Genomic DNA, 26133 nt, shown 5'->3' with positions numbered 1-26133 from the left:
GGGAGGGGAGGTAATTATTCTGTAATCTTCCCCCTCCTACACTGTGAGAGACGGCTTATGTCCAGGTGTGATCCACATACCTACCTGCCTCTTGGCTCTCTGGTCCGCTCCAGCTCTAATCAACATGAGCACGCTCTTGAGACTTCTGGTGAAGTACTGTCAAGCCATGCTTGCTCAAGAAAAGAGAAGGAAGGAACCCAACACTTGAGTGAGCCACCACACTATCTCAGCCAACAAAAGCCAGGTTAATACCTAACTGCTGAAGATCAAGAAATGAGAGAGTTCAGTATTCAACAAAAGTGACATTTCAATTCTGTGGGGAAATTGAATACATTTAAAAGTAATACAGGTACAAGTGATTCATCATCTGGAAAAAAAACAAAGTTAAATCCTGTATCATATCATACATACAAAAAAAACACAGAAACAATAAACATATTAGAAGAAAATTTAGATTATAATGTATGGTGTTTTGATTCAAAAGTTATAAAAGGAACAAGTTGATAAAGTCAGTAAACAAATGATAGATTTTTAAAATATAACTTAAATAAATGATTACTTTCTATAATATATGAAGTATCCTTACAAATCCACAAGGACCAAAAAAGGCACTCTCTTAAGATATTAGTGGAAATGAAACCATTTCAGTTTAAACAATCTGGCAATATCTATTAAAATTTTAAATACAACCAGCAATCCCACTCCTGGGACTCTATCCCTTGAAAATAAATTTCTGGACCTAATATTATATAAACAAGGTTATTAACTGCAACCCTTAAAACTGACAGCAAGGTAAATAAATGTCCATCAATATGGGAACACTGAACAAATCAGGGAATAGTCTCACCACATCATGCAGGCATTAAAAATAATGAATTAGGGCTATAACAATTGGAGAGATTTCCATTAGGTAGCTATTAAATGTGGAAAATAAGATGCAGAGAAAATATAATACAATCCCATTTTTTATAAAAAAAAAAAAAAAGCAATGACCAAAAAACTCATATGTGTTTACGTATGTATCTATATCTATTGTAAGTGGGTAAGTAGGTGGAAAGATAGCAATGTGGATATGATTTTATTTGCAAGAGAAAAAGTGCAGAAATAAACACACAGATCCTACATTACTAAATGCAGTTACTGGAGAAGAGGAAGCTACGCAAAAAAAGAAAAACCAAAGGAGACTGAAGCTATAAAAAGAACTCTGCTGACATATTTAACATACACTCTCTATATGAAATCATGTAAGTGTGTGTATACACACCTGTGCATAAGAGAGGCTGAGAGTCTGCTCAAGACCTACTGACCCGCAGTGACGCTGGGGGACTCAGACTTGTACACCAGATGAGCAGGCAGACAAGTGTGAAAGGAAATAGCTAGCAGTTAACACTGGTTATCTCAGGGAGGAGGGAATGAAGGGCTGTCACTTGGGGAAAATTGAGACCTGAGCCCTAGGCTCCAAGTTAAAGGAGTCTACGGAGCAGATATTGCGAGTATGATCTGTAGACTCAAACTGACCTCAAACTCTGTCTCTGCCGCTTCCAAAGGTTGCAGTCTTGCTCAGCTTAGTTAACCCTAAGCCTCAGGATCCTTATCTGTAAGTTCATGTGTCTGCTTTTCTATTTTCTTTTACCCCTGTCAAAAAATCTACAAATAAGGTCTAAGGATCTAATGTATAATGTGGTGACTCTAGTTGATAAGACTTCTATATAAATGAAATTTGCTAAGTGCAGAGAATTTACATATTCTCACCAGAAAGAGAAATGAGATGATGAGTGTGTTAATTAACTAGATGGGAGGAATCTTTTCACAATGTATACACACACTGAATCATCACTATGTACATTTTAAATGTATCACAATTTCATTTTTCAATTATACCTCAACAAGGCTGAAAAAAATTCTTAAATCTCTTTTAAAATGAAGGTAAACAACAATAAAAACAAGAAAACCTACAGGGTTTATAGGGGAAATGAGACAGGTACCCAATACTCAAAAACTCTGTCATTGATACATTTTCATTTTTTAAAAATATAGGACCCTGCTCTGGACTGAATGTTTGTGTCCCTCAATAACTCATATATTAAGTCTAATCCCCCATGTGATGGATTTGAAAATCATGCCTTTGGGAGCTAATTAGGTCAGGAGAGCGGAACCCTGATGAACTGGATTAGTGCCCTTATAAACAGACGCAGAGCTTGACTCCTCACTCTGCTCTCCACTGAGAGTGAATAAAACCAAAAGTGGCTCTCACGAGACACTGAAAGTGCTACCATCTTGATCTTGGACTCTCCAGTTTCCAGGTCTGTGAGAAATAAATGTTTGTTGTGGAAACCACCAAGCCTATGGTATATTTCTTACATCAGCCTAAACTAAAACAGACCCTAATAAAAACAGTAGTACAATTGTACATTAAATGGTTAAGTATTTAATCCAATAAACATGGTACTACATATTAAAAAAATCATCTATAACTTCTGTAAATGTGCCTTCCAAAAAGTAAGCCTTCTCAGAACATCTTATTTGCCTCTTGTGATCAATTGCATTTGTAAACCTGGAGGACAGTTTGATAAATGTATAACATACAAATCAATAAACAAGGAATGAGGTTCTGTGGGGGCCTTCCATTTTGAAGTGTATAAGCCTTTTAGCAGTAATTTGGGCTGCCACTGAAACTGCATTAATGTCTTCTCTTATTCTCAGTAAAGTTCAGGTATGGAGAAGCAAAAATAAAAAAACAGGACACGCCCCAGATTACTGAGATGTATGCTGGGAAATAAACAGGATGATAATACACAGCCTTGACGGACTCCTTTTCCTACTTGGAACCAGTCTGTTGTTCTATGTCTAGTTATAACTGTTGCTTCCTGACCTGCATACAGATTTCTCAAGAGGCAGGTCAGGTGCTCTGGTATTCCCATCTCTCTGAGAATTTTCCACAGTTTGTGGTGATCCACACAGTCAAAGGCTTTGGCATAGTCAATGAAGCAGAAATAGATGTTTTTCTGGAACTCTCTTGCTTTTTCGAAGATCGAGCGGATGTTGGCAATTTGATCTCTGGTTCCTCTGCCTTTTCTAAACCCAGCTTGAACATTTGGAATTTCATGGTTCACGTATTGCTGTAGCCTGGCTTGAAGAATTTTGAGCATTACTTTACTAGCGTGTGAGATGAATGCAATGGTGCGGTAGTTTAAGCACAAGCTGGAATCAAGATTGCCAGGAGAAATATCAGTAACCTCAGATATGCAGATGACACCACCCTTATGGCAGAAATCAAGGAAGAACTAAATAGCCTCATTATGAAAGTGAGAGAGGAGAGTGAAAAAGTTAGCTTAAAGCGCAACATTTTGAAAACTAAGATCGTGGCATCTGGTCCCATCACTTCATGGGAAATAGATGGGGAAACAGTGGAAACAGTGTCAGACTTAATTATCTTGGGCTCCAAAATCACTGCAGATGGTGATTGCAGTCATGAAATTAAAAGACACTTGCTTCTTGGAAGAAAACTTATAACCAGCCTAGACAGCACAGAGACATTACTTTGCCAACAAAAGTCCGTCTAGTCAAGGCTATGGTTTTTCCAGTAGTCATGTACTGATGTGAGAGTTTGACTATAATGAAAGCTGAATGCCGAAGAATTGATGCTTTTGACCTGTGGTGTTGGAGAAGACTCTTGAGAGTCCCTTGGACTACAAGGAGATCCAACCAGTCCATTCTAAAAGAAATCAGTCCTGACTATTCACTGGAAGGACTGATGTTGAGGCTGAAGGTCCAATAATTTGGCCACCTGATGTGAAGAACTGACTCACTGGAAAAGATCCTCATGTTGGGAAAGATTGAAGGCAGGAGAAGAAGGGGATGACAGAGGATGAGATGGTTGGATGGCATCACCAATTCAATGGACATGAGTTTGAGCAAGCTCCAGGGTTGGTAATGGACAGGGAGGCCTGGCGAGCTGCAGTTCACAGGGTCACAAAGAATCAGACACAACTGAGCAACTGAACTGAACTGAAAGCAGCTTTGAGAGATGTTTGTATTATCCTCTGAGCACCACCTGCCCTCAACCTGGGAGCCTTTGTCCACATCTGGAGTAAGAACTTCCATTTACCTCGTCGGCCTCTTCCCCAGACTTGGAGGTGCTGCCCACATTGAACCAGAGTCCTCACCTCTGGGTTATGCAACTGATCCTCTGGGCAACCATTTTATCCTTACAAATGCATGCTACTGGACATAAGGTCAACATGGGAAATAAGCAAAAGCCTAAGTCCTATTGGTAATGAAGAAACAGTTTTGTCACCAAATACAAAGAGCACATGACATGCATAGTCTTTAAAGAGATCTTTCCAAAATGAATACTGTCAATGGAAACAGTTTGTGTATATGTGGAGAAAATATAACCCAAGTGACCAGATTTCTCCCTTACAATAGTTATGCTCTAATCTGAGTGCCGAAGAATTGATGCTTTTGAACTGTAGTGTTGGAGAAGACTCTTGAGAGTCCCTTGGACTGCAAGGAGATCCAACCAGTCTATCCTAAAGGAAATCAGTCCTGAATGTTCATTGGAAGGACTGATGCTGAAGCTGAAACTCCAATACTTTGGCCACCCGATGCCAAGAGCTGACTCATTTGAAAAGACCCTGATACTGGGAAAGATTGAAGTCAGGAGGAGAAGGGGATGACAGAGGATGAGATGGTTGGATGGCATCACCAACTCAATGGACATGAGTTTGAGTAAACTCTGGGAGGCCTGGCGTGCTACAGTCCATGGGGTCACAAAGAGTCGGACATGACTGAGCGAGTGATCTGAACTGAACTGAATCCATTCTACCAAATGATGGGCTTACTTTATCAGCAATATCCACCCTGACCTTGTGATTAAGCAAGAAACCCACAGCAGATAAACGATTTGTCCCCACTGCAAAATGCAAGGCTGTGAGGTTCATCTGAGGAAACATAATTTGTGTCTTCAGTCATCTGATTACTATTTCGCCTTCTTAAGAGTCCTGGTTCTTAAAATGGCCATATTTTTTTTTTAACCAGGTGTTTGTGTTTTGATTATCTACTCTTTGCCTTGTCTTTAAAAGCAGTGAGAACAGTATCCAGCATAATCTTACATTTCTCTACTATTGCATAACATCAGAGAATTTAGCAACCAAATGGAGTGTATACATCAAGCTGAAATCCACTGCATAACCTATGACTGATTGTAACAATATAATAGATTTCAACTAGAGTGTAAAAGCTGTATTGTTCCTGTATGCAATCATTAATAATGGTAGGATATATTGATAATGCATAACAAAAACTTTTCCTAGAAGTTCAGTCCATATGTGGCTCTTTCCCCTGTAGTTTTGTGGACTGTAAATTGTATTGAATCAAACAAATCAAGAAAGAGAAAGAAAGAAGGGAGGGAGAGAAGGAAGGAAAGAAGGAAAGACATGCAGAGAGAAAAGAAAGCATGACTATCTTTTGCTTCAAAGAAAAGCCAATGTGGTGCTCCCAGGATGTCTGGAGGCAGTCTGATGCGCTTCAGACCAAGGATGTTTTACTTGTAAGTAAAACACATATTTCCCACATTCTGGACATTGATTTCGCTTCCAAAGAATTTACTATCCTTTGCTTCTCATTAATAAGTTATTATAAAAATATGAGAACTGTTTAAACATCTGATTTCCTTAGTAGCTAAATTGATGAGAAACTAAGTTTGACAAAACATGAGCTACACTTGCTATTGTTTGCAGTCTAGAGTTATATTCTAGTATGTCCAGTTTGGGCTTATAAACTCCCCTGTAACTTTATTTGTGAATAAGGATACAAACCAAAATAGCATCCAAGATAAGTCAATAAAACCACTTCCATTTTTTTTTCATCTTTGTCATCACCGATTTTAAAGAACTCTACAAGCAACCATGTCAGCAATCTGCTGTAAACAGGACTAAAAAAGATGTCATTAGAAACTATAATATAATTCATCAGGAGTTGATAATAACTTGCTACACTGGCTGTTAGTTTTAGTGTATTAAGTACTTTTATATAAAAGTATGGTTTAAAATATTAGAAAGTTATATGGAAAAATTTTCAAAGGGTTATTGAAAGATACATTGAAAGGTACATTGGAGGATCTATCTCCTGCTGTTTAGAAAAGTGATTATTGATTTCTTATTCAACAGTTGATCTAGGTATTACCTTCAAAGATCCTTGCTTATTTCTTTTGATCCCTTCCTTTCTTGTTTCCTTTCCTCTTTTTTGTTCCTAAAATTGTTCTGCTGGAATGCCATTTTTCTACTCTTTCTAGGATGTCTATGTATCATTAACAAGATATTCACACATAACATATCAGACATGCACACAATATACACAGACACACAAATCCCCTCACAGGCACACACACACAACTGCTAAACTGCCTGCCACTGCACACCTCGGTGTCTATGACTCACTGCCTGCAACAGATCCAGGTTTTGCGGAATGTGAAGTTTACACTTTTCAGGAGGTTTCTTTAAAGCCAGCATCAGAAAGCTTAACTGATGGCAGTTTAAATGTCTTCCTTTTTCAGATTTTACAAAATCATATAACAATGGAACACACTGCTAGAGCCTTCTACTTTCCTTGGAAGGAGTCTGTACAAGCAGGTCTCTTAAAGTTAACGCTTCATTTAGCATCAAACCCACCTCTGCCATCCCCACCTTGAACCACTCCACAAATCGTCCTAAACAACAGAGACAGCCCCCAGTCTCTTCACTCTGATGAACCCTTGTGGGGCTGTCAGGAAATCTCCACAAAACCAAGCATTAGGCAATCCATTTTTCTGGCAGTGGGACTCCTCCCCAGCTGGGTCTCAGGAGAGGCCTCACTGCCCAACAGGCAGAGGTACTGTATTCTGCAAGCAGTAAAAAACAAACCCATACTTTCTTCTGGACTTTAAATTTGGAAGGCTCCAACCACAAAGCACATCACTGATGAGAAAACAATGATGAACTGTGTAGCAAAAGATGCTCTGCCTTTCCAGAATGTGTGAGGCCAAAGTGATCTGCAGGCTATGATCCAGAACCAAGTCCAGGCCCATAACCTTGACACCTGGCTACACTGCCCACCCATAGACTTACCACAGCTGCACATAAAGACCCTGGGCACGTCCCCTCAGATGAGAACAATTAAAACACCCAGCGCCTCTTCTACAGCTTGATTCCACTATTAGCTTAAACATTCTGAATTGCCAACAAAAGAGCTCCCCCTCATCTCATTGAGCAGAATCATTTTTATTTTTATTTCAGTTGTACTGTGTAAACCCACACTGCTGTCACTTGTCATATCTGTGATTTCTGCTCACATTGTTCACAGCATTAATATTAACCTTCTTTTCAAACAGCTTCTCTATAAGATACAAATTATTGCTTTTAGCAGCATTCTGGAAGCTTCTCTCATTTGGCAGCTCTGAAAGCAAGCAAGCAAGCATGACTGCGGGAATCGAAGAGGGTTGAAGAGAAAGCAAACCTCATGTGGCAAACCTTGGGACTAAAAACCTGAAACAACAGCCTTGAGCCTTTCACAGTCTGCTATTTTGGTTGTGGGAACTTTGCTTCAATATTTTATAAAGCTGTATTATCAAGATTCCATGTTCTCCTCACACTGCAAGTGTTTTCACAGCCTTAAACATCTTCCTATCCCAAACAAAACATTATTCCCAAGGACCACCCTGAAGTCAGCAATGCAGAATATAGCTCTAGGAGGTTGGAGGGTGGCCACTGACTTCTCAAGGGGCGTTGTTTATAAAATGTTTGTACAAGATTAGGCAGGGAGGAGCCCAAATATTCTGTACAAGCTTACAGATATAAAATTGTTGTCGGCAGAACCCTGTGGGATGCCAGACCTACAGAAACAAAACCATGAAACACAGCACATCATATAAATAGTCACGAATGAAGGTTAAAAGGGATGAACATGTTTTATTTTCACTTACATGAAAGGAGAGAAAACAAGATTTTCACTTTTACTAGAAACATTAATATTACTATGCACTACGAACATTACCGGTCACACACATAACACATATTCAGATGGCAGGTTTTATTAAATAGCTTAGAGAAGATTCCAGGATTTACTGAGTTGTTTTTTGTTTGTTTGTTTCTTTGTTGTTGTTAGTTTCTTGTTATTTTGGAATATAAAGGAGCTGAAAAGGGACTTCCCTGGCAGGCCAGTGGTTAAGACTTCCTGTCCCCATGGCAGGAACCCCTACCTGGTCAGGGAACTAGTTCCCACATGCCACAGTAAAGATCGAAGATCCTGATTGCTCCAACTAAGAGCTGGCGAAGCCAAAGAAATAAGTTTTTGTGTTTTTTTTTTTTAAATCATAAAACTTTTAGAAGAAAACACAGGAGAAAAGCTTCATAAACTGGGATTAGGCAAAGAGTTCTGTCTTACACACGACTCCAACTGCATGACCGTAAACGAAAATGATAGTAAATTGGACCTTAGAAAAATTTCAAACTTTGCTCTGTGAAAAATACTGTTAAGAGAATAAAAAAGACAACCTAACAGATTGGGGGAACATATATGTAAATCACACATCTGACAAATGACTCAACAGTAAGAAAACAAAATCCAATTTAAAAATAGGGAAAAGATTTCAATGGAACAAAGAGGAACCAAAGAGGATACACAGATGGCAATAAGCACATGAGAAGATGTTCGGCATCATTATCTATTAGGGAAACATAACTTAAAACCACAAGGAGATACCAATACGCACCTGTTCAGTTCAGTTCAGTTCAGTCGCTCAGTTGTGTCCGACTCTTTGCGACCCCATGAATCACAGCATGCCATGCCTCCCTGTCCATCACCAACTTCCTGAGTTCACTCAAACCCACCTCCATCGAGTCGGTGATGCCATCCAGCCATCTCATTCTCTGTCGTCCCCTTCTCCTCCTGCCCCCAATCCCTCCCAGCATCAGAGTCTTTTCCAGTGAGTCAACTCGTCGCATGAGGTAGCCAAAGTATTGCAGTTTCAGCTTTAGCATCAGTCCTTCCAGTGAATACCCAGGACTGATCTCCTTTAGAATGGACTGTTAGAATGGCTAAAAATTTAAAATACCAACAATAACAAATTTAAGTTCCTCTCTCAGGGCATCAAAGCCTTGCCTGAACTGATTTTGTGTACCACGCCAATATCATTTGCTCTCCCCTTCACTCCTTAATATTCAAACAGTCTGGTCTTACTCCTCTTTCTTAAAATATTTATTTAACTGCACCCGGCCTTAGTTGCCGCACGCAGGATCTTCCCTTGCAGGGCACAAAATCTCAGTACAGTTACAGAACGCCAACATGCTGGATCTTAGCTCCCCTACCAGGGATCAAACTCAGTCTCCCACATTGTCAGGTGGAGTCTTAACCACTGGCCCAACAGGGAAGTCTGCATCCTTCCTTTTCAACAATAGATCAGTTTCATTCCTGCCTTGCATTTGCTATTCCTCTTCATTTTAATGCTCTTCCCCCCAAACTTCCCATGGTTCAGTTCAGTTCAGTCACTCAGTCATGTTGATCCCATGGACTGCAGCATGCCAGGCCTTCCTGGAGTTTACTGGAAACTTCCTGGAGTTTCACCAACTCCCGGAGTTTACGCAAACTCATGTTCATCGAGTTGATGACGCCATCCATCTCATCCTCTGTTGTCCCCTTCTCCTCCCACATTCAATCTTTGCCAGGATCAGGGTCTTTTCCAAGGAGTCAGTTTTTCGCATCAGATGGCCAAAGTATTGAAGCTTCAGCTTCAGCATCAGTCCTCCAATGAATATTCAGGACTCATTTCCTTTAGGATGGACTGCTTGGATCTCCTTGTAGTCCAAGGGACGCGCAGAAGTCTTCTCCAACACCACAGTTCAAAAGCATCAATTCTTCGGCACTCAGCTTTCTTCACAGTAGAACTCTCACTTCCGTATATGACTACCGGAAAAACCATAGCTTTGACTAGACAGACCTTTGTTGGCAAAGTAACGTCTCTGCTTTTTAATATGCTGTCTAGGTTGGTCATAACTTTTCTTCCAAGGAGTAAGCGTCTTTTAATTTCATGGCTGCAATCACCATCTGCAGTGATTTTGGAGTTCCCCAAAATAAGGTCAGCCACTGTTTCCACTGTTTCTTCATCTATTTGCCATGAAGTGAAGGGACCAGATGCCATGATCTTAGTTTTCTGAATGTTGAGTTTTAAGCCAGCTTTTTCACTGTCCTCTTTCATCAAGAGGCTCTTTAGTTCTTCACTTTCTGCCATAAGGATGGTGTCATCTGCATATCTCAGGTTATTGATATTTCTCCTGACAGTCTTGATTCCAGCTTGTGCTTCATCCAGCCCGGCATTTCACATGATGTAATCTGCATATAAGTTAAATAAGCAGGGTGACAATATACAGCCTTGACGGACTCCTTTCCCTATTTGGAACCAGTCTGTTGTTCTATGTCTGGTTCTAACTATTGCTTCCTGACCTGCATATAGATTTCTCAAGAGGCAGCTCAGGTGGTCTGGTATTCCCATCTCTTTAAGAATTTTCCAGAGTTTGTTGTGGTCCACACAGTCAAAGGCTTTGGCATAGTCAATAAAGCAGAAATAGATGTTTTTCTGGAACTCTCTTGCTTTCTCCATGATCCAATGGATGTTGGCAATTTGATCTCTGGTTCCTCTGCTTTTTGTAAATCCAGCTTGAACATCTGGAATTTTACGGTTCACGTACAGTTTAAGCCTGGCTTGGAGAATTTTGAGCATGACTTTCCTAGCGTGTGAGATGAATGCAATTGTGTGGTAGTTTGAACATTCTTTGGCATTGCCTTTCTTTAGGATTGGAATGAAAATTGACCTTTTCCAGTCCTGTGGCCACTGCTGAGTTTTCCAAATTTGCTGGCATATTGGGTGCAGCACTTTCACAGCATCATCTTTCAGGATTTGAAATAGCTCAACTGGAATTCCATCACCTCCACTAGCTTTGTTCGTAGTGATGCTTCCTAGGGCCCACTTGACTTCACATTCCAGGATGTCTGGCTCTAGGTTGGTGATCACAGCATAGTGATTATCTGGGTCGTGAAGATCTTTTTTGTACAGTTCTTCTGTGTATTCTTGCCACCTCTTCTTAATATCTTCTGCTTCTGTTAGGTCCATGCCGTTTCTGTCCTTTATTGTGTCCATCTTTGCATGAAATGTTCCCTTGGTATTTCTAATTTCCTTGAAGAGCTCTCTAGACTTTCCCAATCTATTGTTTTCCTCTATTTCTTTGCACTGATCACTGAGGAAGGTCCCATGGTTGATTCCTTCCTATCGTTCAGAGATTTGACTCAAATGTCCTGTCTGCCCTGATCACCACCTCTCCTGCCCCCCTGTCACAATCACATCACTCTATTCCTTAGTGTCCATAGCGTTTACTGCTACCTCACAATATCTCATTCATTTATTTGCTTACTTATTTCATCATCTATCAACTCCTCACAACCTGAAATTGAGCTTGGGCCAGAATAGCTCTCTCTGCCTCTCTACATCTAAAATGTGCATTTACATAGTACTTTCTTGAAAATATTTCTAGAAAGAACGGCTGGCTAGCTGGATGGATGGATGAACTAACTGAAGACCATCTTAAGAAACGGATGCTCTGCACCCAAAGGCTGGTCTTCAGGAAATGAGGTCATCGCAGCGAGCTGACACGGATAGTGTGCCTGTTAAGAGACTCATTGTCATGCTTAACTTTGAAGACTCTTAAACAGCATCCGTCTTCGCGACCCCATGGACTGCAGCCTAGCAGGCTCCTCCGTGTCTATGGGGTCGCACAGAGTCGGATACGACTGAAGCGACTTAGCAGCAGCAGCAAACAGCATCCCTCAGTTTATGCTGGGAATTTATGCTGGAAAAACTAAAGTACAGAAAAATTAGGTGACTTATTTGAGGTCACACAATAAATTAGTGAAGGCTCAGGCCGTAGATAACAGCACATAAAATTCTTTCCTTATTTGTAAAAGGGCTGAATCATTTCTTGGAAAATCCTCTTCCTTAGTTTGAAAGAGAAACACTTTCCTTCCACCTACAGTGCAGGGTTAACCTGAAATAAAACGTCCTGAGAAACCTGAGCCAGCCCTTGGGAGGGTGTGGATCCCAAAGCTGAAACCCAGCCCACCGAGGGCGCAGGGGTGGGGACGGGCTCGGCCCCTGGGGCACCCGCAGCTGCTCAACCAGTTCCCCCGGCCGGCCCGCGCCGCCCCCGCGGGAGTTTACAGGCCTGTAACGGGACTCACGGAACTCGTGTCCGGCCGCCGCCGCCTCCTCCTGCGGCCGCTCTTGCTTGGGGCCCCGGAGCAGGCCCCTCTAGGGCCGGCCGCCGCGCCCCTCAGGTCCTCCGGCAGCCCCCCTCGCCGCCGCCCTGCGCCCTGGGGCGAGCGGACCGGGCTCCAGGTCCGATCCCGAGGCCCGGCCCTCGCGGGCGCCGCGCACACCAGGGACCGCTCTTCGCTGCGGGCGCCTCCGCGGGCGCCTCGCCCGGGGCTGCAGTCCTGCCCGGGCGCGGCCGCCTTCAGCTGTGGCGCGCGCTGTGCTGGAAGCACCTGCGGTGAGAAATTAAGAGCAAAGTCCCGGCCACATTTACGTGGTTCTGAGTACAATTTGGAGAAGACTCTTGAGAGTCCCTTGGACTGCAAGGAGATCAACCAGTCCATCCTGAAGGAAATCAGTCCTGAATATTCATTGGAAGGACTGATGCTGAAGCTGAAGCTCCAAAACTTTGGCCACCTGATGTGAAGATTTGACTCATTGGAAAAGACCCTGATGCTGGGAAAGATTGAAGGCGGGAGGAGGACAGAGGATGAGATGGTTGGGTGGCATCACTGAGTCAATGGACGTGAGTTTGAACAAGCTCCGGGTGTTGGTGATGGACAGGGAAGCCTGGCGTGCTGCAGTCCATGGGGTCGCAAAGAGTCGGACACGACTGAGCGACTGAACTGAACTGAATAGAATACTATTCGGAGTTGTCGAGGTTAGCTTTATAAAACCAACACTATTGGATCTTCAGTACTGAATCAATTCTAAATGGGCTTCCAGAATTCTCTTTCGAATAAAGTACGATTCAGTTCCCTCTTTGAAAATGGAAAACCTTGGTATCCCATTTTAACGCAGTGGTAACAGTGTCAGACTTTGTTTTTTTGGGCTCCAAAATCACTGCAGATGCTGATTGCAGCCATGAAATTAAAAGACGCTTGCTCCTTGGAAGGAAAGTTATGACCAACCTTGACAGTATATTAAAAAGCAGAGACATTACTTTGCCAACCAAGGTCCGTCTAGTCAAGGCAATGGTTTTTCCCGTGGTCATGTATGGATGTGAGAGTTGGACTGTGAAGAAGGCTGACCGCCGAAGAATCGATGCTTTTGAACTGTGGTGTTGGAGAAGACTCTTGAGAGTCCCTTATACTGCAAGGAGATCCAACCAGTCCATTCTAGAGGAGATCAATCCTGGATGTTCATTGGAGGGACTGATGCTAAAGCTGAAACTGCAATACTTTGGCCACCTCATGCGACGAGTTGACTCACTGGAAAAGACTCTGATGCTGGGAAAGGTTGGGGGCGGGAGGAGAAGGGGACGACGGAGAATGAGATGGCTGGATGGCATCACCGACTCTGTGGACATGAGTTTGAGTGAACTCCGGGAGTTGGTGATGGACAGGGAGGCCTGGCGTGCTGTGATTCATAGGGTCGCGGAGAGTCGGACACGACTGAGCGACTGAACTGAACTGAACTGAACCTACTGGCCTCCCCATCTTGGGTGTTCTTTCTTGAAAGTGAAAGTGTTAGCGGCTCAGTGGTGTCCAAATCCTCCCTACTCCATGGACTGTAGTGGCTTAGAAAGTAAAGAATTAATGAAACATAGTAAACTATGCTGGGCAATCGGATGCCCAGCTAAAATTCAAATAATAAGGAAGAAATGTAGAATAGTGAACAGCTAGGAAAGCTCCACTGAATCCCTGCATTCATAAACACAGTGTGCTTGAATCAGGAGTTAAATTAGAAGTTTAGCATATTCTGAGAGTGAAAAAAAAACCTTATAAAACAGAACTAGATTTCACCCCAGAACTGACCCACCTCTTTTGTTCATACACACACACACACACACACACACACACACACACACACAGAAGAGTGATGTTAGGAAAGCACTGTCTTTGGTTTAGTGAGAGGAAAGAAACTAGTCTGAGAAGTCAATTGGAAGGCCAAAGATTAGGCAACTGTTGAAGACTTGACGAAAGGAATAAAAAGAAGTGGTGTTACAAGGGCTGACAGAATTAGTAACAGATACAGGTTTGGCAGAGGTCATATGTGTGTGTGTGTGTGTGTGTGTGTGTGTTTAGTAGGTATTAGTTCGGTTCAGTCGCTCAGTCGTTGCAGACTCTGCGACCCCATGGACTGCAGCACTCCAGGCTTCCCTGGTCCATCACCAACTCCTGGAATTTACTCAAACTCATGTCCATTGAGTCCGTGATGCCATCCAACCATCTCATCCTCTGTTGTCCCCTTCTCCTCCCGCCTTCTATCTTTCCCAGCATCAGGGTCTTTTCCAATGAGTCAGTTCTTCACAACAGTTGACCAAAGTATTGGAGTTTCAGCTTCCAATGAATATTCAGGACTAATTTCCTTTAGGATGGACTGGTTGCAGTCCAAGGGACTCTCAAGAGTCTTCTCTAACACCACAGTTCAAAAGCATCAGTTCTTCGGTGCTCAGCTTTCTTTATAGACCAACTCTCACATCTATACATGACTACTGGAAAAACCATAGCTTTGACTAGATGGACATTTGTTGGCAAAGTAATGTCTCTGTTTTTTAATATGCTGTCTAGGTTGGTCATAACTTTTATTCCAAGAAGAAAGCGTTTTCCTGGCTGCAGTCACCATCTGTAGTGATTTTGGAGTCCCCCGAAACAAAGTAGGTATATACACGCATATTCATGTGATGTCTGTACATCTATGCATATGTATACGTAAGTATATATGAGTTTGAAATAATGACAAACTTAAGAGACTGTGATTAGATGGACAGGGTGAAAACTATTTGCCTCTGAATTATCTTCTGTCTCCCTGAGCCTTCTGTAGATAGCAACAACTTTAGAAAATAAATTACCTCACACTTGTAAGGGGAACAATCCAATATTATGATTTAATAAATGTGATCATGTTTTCAGTACTCCCTATAATATCATTTGAGTTTTTCTTGAACAACTGGCTATTCAACTGTGTATTAAAAAGCAAAGGTGATTATCCTTTAATGATCCAACAACAAAAAAAAACCCAGTTTTTGCTCCAGGGGTATAAACGTCACCTCTCTGTGAAGTTGACGGACATCCTACCAGCACCAGGGATGCTCTAGCATATAATTGCTTTTCAAAATGGGGGAAAAAATCAGCACCAGATATGCTTTTCAAAATGAAATATTTCCTCAAAAAGCATTTTTTAAGCCCTAGGTTAATGGTCATATTTGGAGCCTTTTTTCAAATATTTCCAAGCTACCTCGAAAGAACAGAGTAATAAAACATTTCTAAAACAAGCCACTACCCAATGAAGGGAAAGAAGTGCAGTTCCCTGTTCCTGGAATGCCCATCCCTATGGCCCAGCCTGAGTGCAGCCATCTATGTCAGCCACCACCCTGTCTTTCCAAAGAAAATATGGTAAGGTAGTAACAGACATCAGTCTTTGGACAAATATTATTTGTTCATTTATAGTTCAACAAATAATAGCTAACATCTGCTAAGTGCCAGGCTTTGTACTTCGTGCTTAGAGTTCAGAGGTCAGAGAAAGACAGCCTCTCTAGCAGCCTACAACCCAGTAGAGAGGGACTACAGCAAAGTCACAGTAAAGAACGTTTCAGAAACAGGGGCACAAAGAAAGGAGTGACTGATCAGTTTTCCTAGAGCTCAGGGACCATTTCCTGAAAGTGGTCCCTGGGCTGAATGGTGATCCTTGGGCTAATTGTCTTTTGATGAATGGTCATGTATGTTTATTGTGTATGCAGAGGGCAAAGGGGCATTCAGGAAGCACATTCTGGACAGAGGGAGCAACTGACCATGACACCAGAAGGGAGAAGCTGCTGCTGCTAAATTGCTAAGTCACTTCAGTCGTGTCCGACTCTGTGTGACCCCATAGACGGAAGGGAGAAGCAGCTTGGTTTGTTGAGGAAACTACAAGCTATGCTGTGTGACTTCAGTGTCCTTGAATGTCAAACCTGAGTCTAGTGTGCACCAAGGACAGTGACTTGTAGGAGCTCATTTGTACTGGCAACCAAGAGCCGATTGTTAAACTTTTAGGAATTTTATGAACTGATTGACATCATGTCAATAGCTTGAAATCTATCATGGCATTTGCACATGCATGCGTGCTCAGACACTTCAGTCGTGTCTGACTCTATGCCACCCTATGGACTGTGTAGCCTGCCAGGCTCCTCTGTCCATGAGATTCTCCAGGCAAGAATACTGGAGTGGGTTGCATGTTCTCCTCCCCAGGGGATCTTCCTGACCCAGGGATCGAACCAGTGTCTCCTGCATTGCAGGTGTTTTCTTTACCGCTGAGCCACCAGGGAAGCCCACTTGCACCACAGAAATCATCATATGCTGAAAATCCTACCTTTCTTCTCAGCTCCCGCTGATTCTGGACAGAGTTGAGAGCTTTTGACATCTTTTGTTTCTAACATAATGGTGACATTATGAAAACGTCATTTGTGGCTAATGTGCAATAAATGCACAAAATGGTTTAGAGCAGGAAAAGCTGAGAAATCAGTTGGAAGGTCAGAGTTCAGGCACAATTAGTTTGTTCAGTCGCTAAGTTGTGTCTGACTCTTTGCAACCTCATGGACAGCAGCACCTCAGGCACCATTTATTAAATAGCAGGTACTTTCTGTACTGAGTTGTCTAAAATGTATATATCCATGCCAATACTACTCTACTGTTGCTGTTGTTAGGTCACTAAGTTGTGTTCAACTCTTTGCGACTCATGGACTATAGCACATCAGGCTTCCCTGTCCTTCACTGTCCCCTGGAGTTTGCTCAAGCTCATGTCCGTGGAGTCAGTGATGCTATCTAACCATCTCATCCTCTGCCACCCCCTTCTCCTCCTGCCCTCAATCTTTCCCAACATCAGGGTCTTTTCCAATGAGTCAGCTCTTCCCATCAAGTGACCAAAATACTGGAGCTTCAGCTTCAGCATCAGTCTTTCCAATTCAGTAGTGGTAGTACAAAAAAGATCTTCACGACCAAGATAGTCACGATAACGTGATCACTGACCTAGAGCCAGACATCTTGGAATGTGAAGTCAAGTGGGCCTTAGAAAGCATCACTACGAACAAAGCTAGTGGAGGTGATGGAATTCCAGTTGAGCTATTTCAAGTCTTGAAAGATGATGCTGTGAAAGTGCTTCACTCAATATGCCAGCAAATTTGGAAAACTCAGCAGTGGCCACAGGACTGGAAAAGGTCAGTCTTCATTCCAATCCCAAAGAAAGGCAATGCCAAAGAATGCTCAAACTACCGCACAATTGCACTCATCTCACACGCTAGTAAAGTCATGTTCAAAATTCTCCAAGCCAGGCTTCAGCAATATGTGAACCGTGAACTCCCAGATGTTCAAGCAGGTTTTAGAAAAGGCAGAGGCACCAGAGATCAAATTGCCAACATCCGCTGGATCATGGAGAAAGCAAGAGAGTTCCAGAAAAACATCTATTTCTGCTTCATTGACTATGCCAAAGCCTTTGACTGTGTGGATCACAATAAACTGTGGAACATTCTGAAAGAGATGGGAATACCAGACCACCTGACCTGCCTCTTGAGAAACCTGTATGCAGGTCAGGAAGCAACAGTCAGAACTTTACATGGAACAACAGACTGGTTCCAAATAGGAAAGGGAGTGAGTGAAGGCTGTATATTGTCACCCTGCTTATTTAACTTATATGCAGAGTACATCATGAGGAACGCTGGGCTGGAAGAAGCACAAGCTGGAATCAAGATTGCTGGGAGAAATATCAATAATCTCAGATATGCAGATGACACTACCCTTATGGCAGAAAGTGAAGAGGAACTCAAAAGCCTCTTGATGAAAGTGAAAGAGGAGAGTGAAAAGGTTGGCTTGAAGCTCAACATTCAGAAAACAAAGATCATGGCATCTGGTCCCATCACTTCATGGGAAATAGATGGAAAAACAGTGGAAACAGTGTCAGACTTTATTTTTTGGGCTCCAAAATCACTGCAGATGGTGATTGCAGCCATGAAATTAAAAGACGCTTACTCCTTGAAAGGAAAGTTATGACCAACCTTGATAATATATTAAAAAGCAGAGACATTACTTTGCCAACCAAGGTCCGTCTAGTCAAGGCTATGGTTTTTCCAGTGGTCATGTATGGATGTGAGAGTTGGACTGTGAAGAAAGCTGATCGCCGAAGAATTGATGCTTTTGAACTGTGGTGTTGGAGAAGACTCTTGAGAGTCCCTTGTACCACAAGGAGATCCAACCAGTCCATTCTAAGGGAGATCGATCCTGGGTGTTCACTGGAAGGACTGATGCTGAAGCTAAAACTGCAATACTTTGGCCACCTCATGTGACGAGTTGACTCACTGGAAAAGACTCTGATGCTGGGAAAGGTTGGGGGCGGGAGGAGAAGGGGACGACGGAGAATGAGATGGCTGGATGGCATCACCGACTCTGTGGACATGAGTTTGGGTGAACTCCGGGAGTTGGTGATGGACAGGGAGGCCTGGCGTGCTGTGATTCATGGGGTCGCGGAGAGTCGGACACGACTGAGCGACTGAACTGACTGACTAATACTACTCTATTAGTATATGGTATTAATTACTCCAGCTCTTTAATAAATGTTGATATGTACTAGGGCCTGTCCTTCTACCTTGTTATTCTTGGGCCTTTGCTCTTCCATATAAAATTTAGGATCTACTTAACAACTTCCAAGAAAAACCATAAGAAGTTTTGAGTTTTATTGAACTTACAGAATTAGGGGAGAATAGTTATCTTTAAAATAGCTATTCTTCCTGACTACTAGGATCACTCTTTAATTTACTCAGACATACTGTTTGTCTTTCAGTAATATTTGGTAGTTTTAGAGTACTGAACAAATTCTGATAGGTGACACCACCTCCCTACCTCCCCAGACCCTGTAGGTCCCTTATAGATTACTATCATGAAAGAGATTGTGTTTATTACATTTCCTAGTTTGCTATTATTGTTGTACAGGAATGCTCCTGATTTTGCACATTGATCTTGTAGCCATAACCTTGAAGTCCTTTATTAAATGTAGACTTTAAAAAATACAAACACATCTGACAATAAAGTTTTATTTTTGTTTCCAGTTTTTAATTCATCTTATTTATGAACTGACTCCAGCAAAACAACAGAGGGTACCCTTGTGGTATTCTTAAGGAGTGCTTCTAAAATTTCATCTTTAAATGGTATGATTTATATAGTTTTTTATAGGTGAGACACAGCTTACTAACATAACCTGCTTTTGTTTGGATGTAGCAATGTGTCTGGCTAAAAATTACATTTCCAGGTTCCCTTTAGTATGAGGAAGCCATGTGACAGTTTGGCCAATGAGATGGAAGTGGAAATTGTTACGTGGGGCTTCCATGAAAGGTCCTTAAAGTGGGACAGACTCATTGCCCTTTTATCCTTTTCACTTCCTTGTCTTCCTACCTGGAACTCCTGTGTAAGGCTGGACATGGAAAAGCCCATCCATCTTGTGACCAGAAGCTGGTCATGTGAGGCCAAGAAAATTAGACTATGAACCCATCTTTGAACTACTGAGCTAACGCTAACCAATGAAATTCATGTTTCATGGAAAAACTAGAACTGATTTTTTTAAAGAGAGATTGGGTTTCTATAACTCACAACTGAAATGAAATTCTGAAGTGACACTAAAAAGTAGGGTGCTGAAATAAAACCCAATATACAGAACTGACTTAGTGTTTAAGGGAGGGACTTTGAGGAATGGGACACATATCATAGGCTGGAAAGATGGAGACTTGTTTGGAGATGATAAAACATTTGGTCAACTTTGACAATTTGACACTGAAGAGTAGACCAAATACTGCTGTGGCTGTAGCATTTGGGGAAATGTTAGGAGAAAAACTGAAAATGTTGACAACAGATGGCTCTTTCTTGCTGTGTTCAGCAAAGTCCCAGCAGAAACAAAGGTACTTTTTCTCTATCGAGGCAAATACCTGCAGAGATGGAGGAAAATATTACCTCAATAAAGAAAGAAGTTTCTGACATTTTAAAAAAACTTATGATATAGGTCATTTATGAACAAGAGTATATAAAATATATATATACAATTTAAATAATATTTTAAAAGTAAACATCCACAGCCACCACCTGACAACAGAACACCGACAGCACTTCAGCAGCTCCATGTGCACTCCTCAATCACATTCTCTTTGCTCCCCACAGAAGGTCATTATTCTATCTTGGGGACAGTAATGTACATAGTTCTCTTTATAATTTGATTGATATGAATACATTCTTAAAGCGCTATACACTGTTCTGAACTACATGCATGGAATCTTGCTGATGGTATCCTTCTATGATTTGCTCTGTTGCTCCACATTATGTTTGTGATATTCATCCACCTTCTGATTACCTATTCTTTCATTTTCACTAATGTGTAGAATTCTATTGTTTGAATATACATGAACATACAATGGTAGAATTTAGCCTTTCTACCAATGTTGACTATTTGGCTTATTTCCATACTTTTTGGTTATTACAGTGCCGCTATGTGTAACCTTGCAAATGCTTCCTAAAAACATGTTCAATAGTTATCCCAAGACATTGTATCGGTTATGGTCCTGGCAGGAAAAAAAAAAACCTTGCATTTTGAGATGAGTTTTAAAAAGGGGACCATTTACTAAAGTGTGGGCAGGTTGTGTGTGCTGTGCTAAGTCGCTTCAGTTGTATCAGACTCTTTGTGACCCCATGGACTATAATATAGCCCACCAGGCTCCTCTGTCCATGGGATTCTCCAGGCAAGAGTACTGGAGTGTGTTGCCATGCTCTCCTCCAGGGGATCTTCTCAACCCAGGGATCCAACTGCATCTCTTATTTCTCTGCATTGGCAGGCGGGTTCTTTACCACTAGTGCCACCTGGGCAGGGTGTGAGGAGAACACAAAAGATAGGGCAGCACCTGAGGGCTAATAAGGGCAAGACTCTGTTGCCACCTTGCAGGGTGAAAGGGTGAGGGTAAGGAAAGGACTGTCAGAGCCTGGAGAAGGAGAGAGCAGATGAAGAAGTTGTGACCTTTGTTCAAGGGACTCAACCAGCTTCAGAAAGCTATATGAGAGAATAAATACCCAACTTCATCTTTTTTCCTTGAAACCTTCCGCAGTGGCTTCTTGCTGCCATGATGCCTCATTGGACGTAACGCAGAATGAAAGGCACAGAATAAATCAGGAGGGCAAATGGAAGATAACCAGCGTGTATACAGGAGTGCAGTTACACGTCGAGTATACACATCTTCAGAGTTACTAAAGAAGGGCAGACTGTTTTCCAAAGAGGTTGTTTTCAGAGTAAGAGTGCATAGGGACTTCCCTGGTGATCCAGTGGCTAAGACTCCGAACTCCTAACACAGCGGGCCTGGTCAGGGAACTAGATCCTACACGCCACTTGCTGCAAATAAAGATTCCACGTGCCGCAACGGAACAGTGAGATCCTGAGTGCTGCAACTAAGACCTGGCACAGCCATATAAAGAATTAAATACTTTTTTTTAAAAAGGAGTTCATATTGCTCCACATCATCACCAAAACAATATCATTAGATCCTTTCATTCTTATGATCTGGGAGAGATGTTATAATATCTCTTTGAGGATTTTTTCCCCATTTCCCCATTACTAAAATGGCTGAGGATGTTTTCACGTTTCTTGGACATCTGGATTTCTATGTAAAGTGTCATTTAAAGGCTTTTGACCAAGTTTCTATTAGTTGTCTTTTTCTTACTGATTCATAGGAATCAGTTGTGTATTCTGGATTATATACATTCTGGATACTAGTATTCTGTAAATTATATGTGTTGGTCCCAAGTGGCTCCCTGTGTTGTCACCCTCCACATAGGTAAGATTATAGGTGCTTATTTTTTGTGGTTTTGCTGTGTTTTTTTAATGTCCCCCAAACAAAATTATAATAAAATGAGTTGGATTATTATATAAAACAGAAAAGGATGAGGAGAAAATTCTGGGCAAAGAAAATAACACTGAAAGTAAGAGAGGCAGGAAAAGAGTGGAAAAGTAAGGAAACCATTTCTATTGGCTAAAAAATTAAACATTTAAAGTTTCATTTTAAATTTTTATTAAATATTCCTAAATGATAACATTTCATTAAATGAATAATCTAATTTAGTATTTACTCTAATGATGAAAAATCAATAAAAATAAACTTAAAATAGAAAAGAATATGGTGTTATTTACTTTTCAATACATTAAATCAGTGCTTCATTGAAGTTAGTTTTGTAGAGAATTAATGTAAGTAAATCACATGATCAAGAATCGCAGTTCTATAACAAGATACTCACCATAGCATATAATAATATGAGGCATGAAATTGGTATTCTAATAACCTCTAAGCCTAATTTTAAACTATCTAGTTATTCAAAGTCAAATTACCACTTTGGCCAAAGGTGTGAGATCCTAATTTACACTATTCCTAAAACATTATGTCTTTATACAATTAGGTAATGAGCTATAAAATATGAAAAAAAGAACCAAAAACATGAGAATAAAAGATGCAGTTCCTTAAAGCAGTAATAGACAATGGGTCCCATTTTCATGTTTCAATTAAATAATTGTTTTGTTTTGTTTTTCATAAGAACTCTTGATACCATGAAAGCATTTGGAGCAACTACTTAAGCTAACAATTGTTAAGCTGTCTTCTTTCACATATATTAATAAAAACATGATAGAAATAGAACTAAGATAAATGAGGTGTTTTAAAACACATTAATCTTTTGAACTGCACATTCTTCTCTAGAAGATCATGATAAAAATAGAGTGTACAATTTATTGTTTTTTTTACAGACCTGTGTAAAGTACAAATACAACTGCCAAGAAGTGAAATATTGTCATCTAAAAGTCCTAGATAAGAAAATAATGACCTTGAATCTTAAATATTTTTTAAAGTGAGTAAGTGCTTATTCATTGGATAAAGAAATTTTAAATTAAAAAAATAAAATGAATAATCATATTTTAAACGAAAGTTCTTTTAACACAGAAAATAATACTGTGATATTATTTTCCTGAAGGTAACAAAAGCATGCAGGCTAATTCTGCTAACTAATACTCTTCATAGAACTTATGATAAATAGCAGTAACGAATTCTCATGAGGTATCTGAAGATACTAGGAGCTAAAATATAATTATTCAAAGTTGTAGACGATACTAAGATCAAGCAGAGCATCCAGTGCCAACAAAGTGGTTAAGTGCTAAAAAATTCTTATGCTATGATAGTTTTATCGGAATCTCTGAAAGCCCTTATAAATATGACACGTATATTCACTATAAAACATAATAAAGAAATCACTTCCTGATCTCATTCCCAACTTTTCTTTTTAAAATAATATCTAACAGAATTATCTAACTGAAGTATAACTGAAAGTGAAATTCTCATTGTTATCAAAGGAAGTATACAGAAGTATATATTCCAAATTTATACAAAGGGATTATTGTACTTGCTTTTCACTAAATGAATCTGTAAGCTTGAAACAGGGAAGAATACATTCGGTTATTATAAAATAACAAGTTTCAATCAAAAGTTGATAAAATGTTCAACATTCATTTAAAAAATATATCAAGAGTGTGTCTGGGATTGTTTGGCTTGGTTTTCTTTGATGCTGAGTACTTGGTCATCAATCCTGGCCTGGAATGAAACAGAACATTTGATTAAAATGCACGAAGAAGAACAGTGAAAACAACAGAAAAGCACAAAATTCAATGCATGAAGAGATTTTTTAAATTTCTTATGCAAATAATTGATTTTAAAACTTTTACTTAATGATTTACAAAAGCAAATTTTAACATTTCCTACAAATCAGACCTCAAATATAACAATTTCATAGCCAGTTTCATTAAAACTCAAATTAGCCATACCTTTTAGCTTTGTTTCCAGTCTTCTGCACTTTGCCTGAGTTATCTTTAGAGGGAAGATATAATGCATAATGAATAACATGAAACAGTAAAAATGGGTTCTAAAGATTTAAAGAGTTAAAGTTAACTGATTAAAGATAATAAAAATCTCTTTAGGATTACATAGTTTGACTTTATAAATAATTTCTTTGTAATTTACTTATTTCATTAGTATTGCAGCTAATTTGGAAGCTGGGTTAGAGTCAGAAGTACCAAAAAACAAGTTAAAGAGGCTTTCTGGCTATATAACTATAGTTAATTTACCACTGTGCCTTGGCAAATGTTCTCTGAAGGAATTTCTTTTTGGATTAGATCCCTCAGTTCCCTAAACCTTTAAGTTCACTCTGTGCTAAGTCAAGCCTAAACCAAAGATTTCCCAAAATTTCAAATCTAATGGCTTCAGCTAATTCTAGCCCATGGTAAGATAACTAACATTTTCCTAAGTGGCAGCATACACAAACTATCCCTTTAAAGGTATATGTTTTAAATTTAATAGCAATCTGAATTTTAGTAAAACATTCCTAGAAAATCAAGCTCTTTAAAAAAACCAAAAAAAAATAAATAAAAATAAAAAAACCATAAACTCACCAGTACTTTTGGTGCTCTCTTTGGGTTGGTTACATGGATTAACTTTATCCTTTCTCAGTTCCTGGATAATGCCTTTATTTAAGCAAACATCTACATGCACATTGAACAGGGTAAGATCTGAAGTCTTTTGTTCTAGGTTACAAACAGGACAAACTAGAATTTGGTCACTGATTACTTCATATAAATTAGGTTGGGGGGATTCTTGCCTTCTTAATGACCCAACATCTTCATTTTCCAATGAAACAGTACAAGAATTCTGAGGACAGTGTTCCATATTAAATGATTTGCTTGAAAGACCAGAACATTCCTCTTCACTGGGCTTATTACTTAAAGCACCTACATATTCTGTATTTGATGGTTTACCAGTAGTCTCTACAGGATCTACTGACGTGATCTCTGTATTCTTCTGGTGGGTTTCATAACCCTGCTTCTCACAGAGAGAAACAGAATCACATTCATTTTCTTTCTCGTTTGCTTCTGTAGAGGAAGCGTGTGAACACGAGGACATTTTGGAGTTTCCACTGATGGAAGGTCCATCAAGACATGCATCTACATGTTTATTAAAGGCTTCCAGACTGATGCTTCCTTGCTCCCTAAAGCAAACAGGACAAGTAAATGTCTGACAGTTATGTGATTTCTCCACTGTTTCTACATTCTCACTCATCTTCTTGTTTAAAACTTGGAATGACTGTGATATTTGCAAACTTTGTTTATTTATGGTTTCACATGTAAATGTGTCTTGGGGGCCTGCTTTCCTTTCAGATCGTTTTTTATCAAAGAAACTCTTATTATGATACATTTGTGCAGGTTTTAGAAACTGATCTTTGTCAGTTTTCTCTAGTGTACACCCAGTGGCTGAAAGGGCTTGGTTTCCAGGCTGTAAGAAGCCAATAATGCTCCTTTGTTGGTGTTTCTTCTCCTCTTCATTGGGAAAACCAGAGAGCCGCACCCCTAAATTAAACCAACCATAATTAATCCATTTCCAATTCAACAAAACCAACTCAACTGTAAAGCATAAAGACATTTTGTGTAATAGTATTGTGACACTTATTAAAAAGCCTGTTTAGCCAAAAATAATAAGCAACACTGCATATTCTCTGAATTAAAGGATACTTTTCCAAAGGTGGTATTATGAATAGAAATTTACTCTCTGTATAACGCTGGGTATACTAAATAGTATCTATTGGAGTTAGCATGATTATATAGGTCTTTCAGTTAATACCTGACTCACAAAACCATTAAATACCGAGTAACTAATTGGCGTCAACTGCATTGATTCTTTAGCTCCTTTTTTGCAATAGCCTCTATGTTTTAGAATAATTTTAGGTTCTCAGCAAAGCTGAGTAGAAAGTACAGAGAGTTCTCATATATAC

The 26133-nt window shown here is 40.3% G+C and overlaps 2 protein-coding genes across 3 annotated transcripts in view; both read right to left on the bottom strand.

Moving 5' to 3' along the window:
• Window positions 1-16678, bottom strand: part of ANKDD1B (ankyrin repeat and death domain containing 1B) — a 68562-nt gene extending 51884 nt beyond the window's left edge. The window contains 7 exon segments of the mRNA XM_088840207.1: window positions 85-148; window positions 150-169; window positions 4845-4943; window positions 7331-7434; window positions 12265-12334; window positions 12412-12570; window positions 16628-16678. Of these exon segments, the coding sequence (XP_088696333.1) occupies window positions 85-148; window positions 150-169; window positions 4845-4943; window positions 7331-7434; window positions 12265-12334; window positions 12412-12570; window positions 16628-16678 (567 nt within the window).
• A 2662-nt stretch (window positions 16679-19340) lies between these two features.
• POLK (DNA polymerase kappa) overlaps window positions 19341-26133 on the bottom strand; it is a 91726-nt gene continuing 84933 nt past the window's right edge. For both annotated transcript variants that reach the window (XM_055436298.2, XM_055436300.2), the window contains 3 exons: window positions 24761-25711; window positions 24137-24179; window positions 19341-23906 (listed from right to left, as the gene is read on the bottom strand). In XM_055436298.2, the coding sequence (XP_055292273.1) occupies window positions 23822-23906; window positions 24137-24179; window positions 24761-25711 (1079 nt within the window). In that variant the 3' untranslated portion in view covers window positions 19341-23821. The remainder of the gene's footprint in view (window positions 23907-24136; window positions 24180-24760; window positions 25712-26133) is intronic.

The sequence above is a fragment of the Moschus berezovskii genome, chromosome 9 (assembly GCF_049115385.1).
Source record: "Moschus berezovskii isolate FMDL1 chromosome 9, NW_MosBer_1.0, whole genome shotgun sequence".
In the NCBI taxonomy this organism is placed as follows: Eukaryota; Metazoa; Chordata; class Mammalia; order Artiodactyla; family Moschidae; genus Moschus; species Moschus berezovskii.
This window is presented reverse-complemented; position numbering and strand designations above follow the sequence as displayed.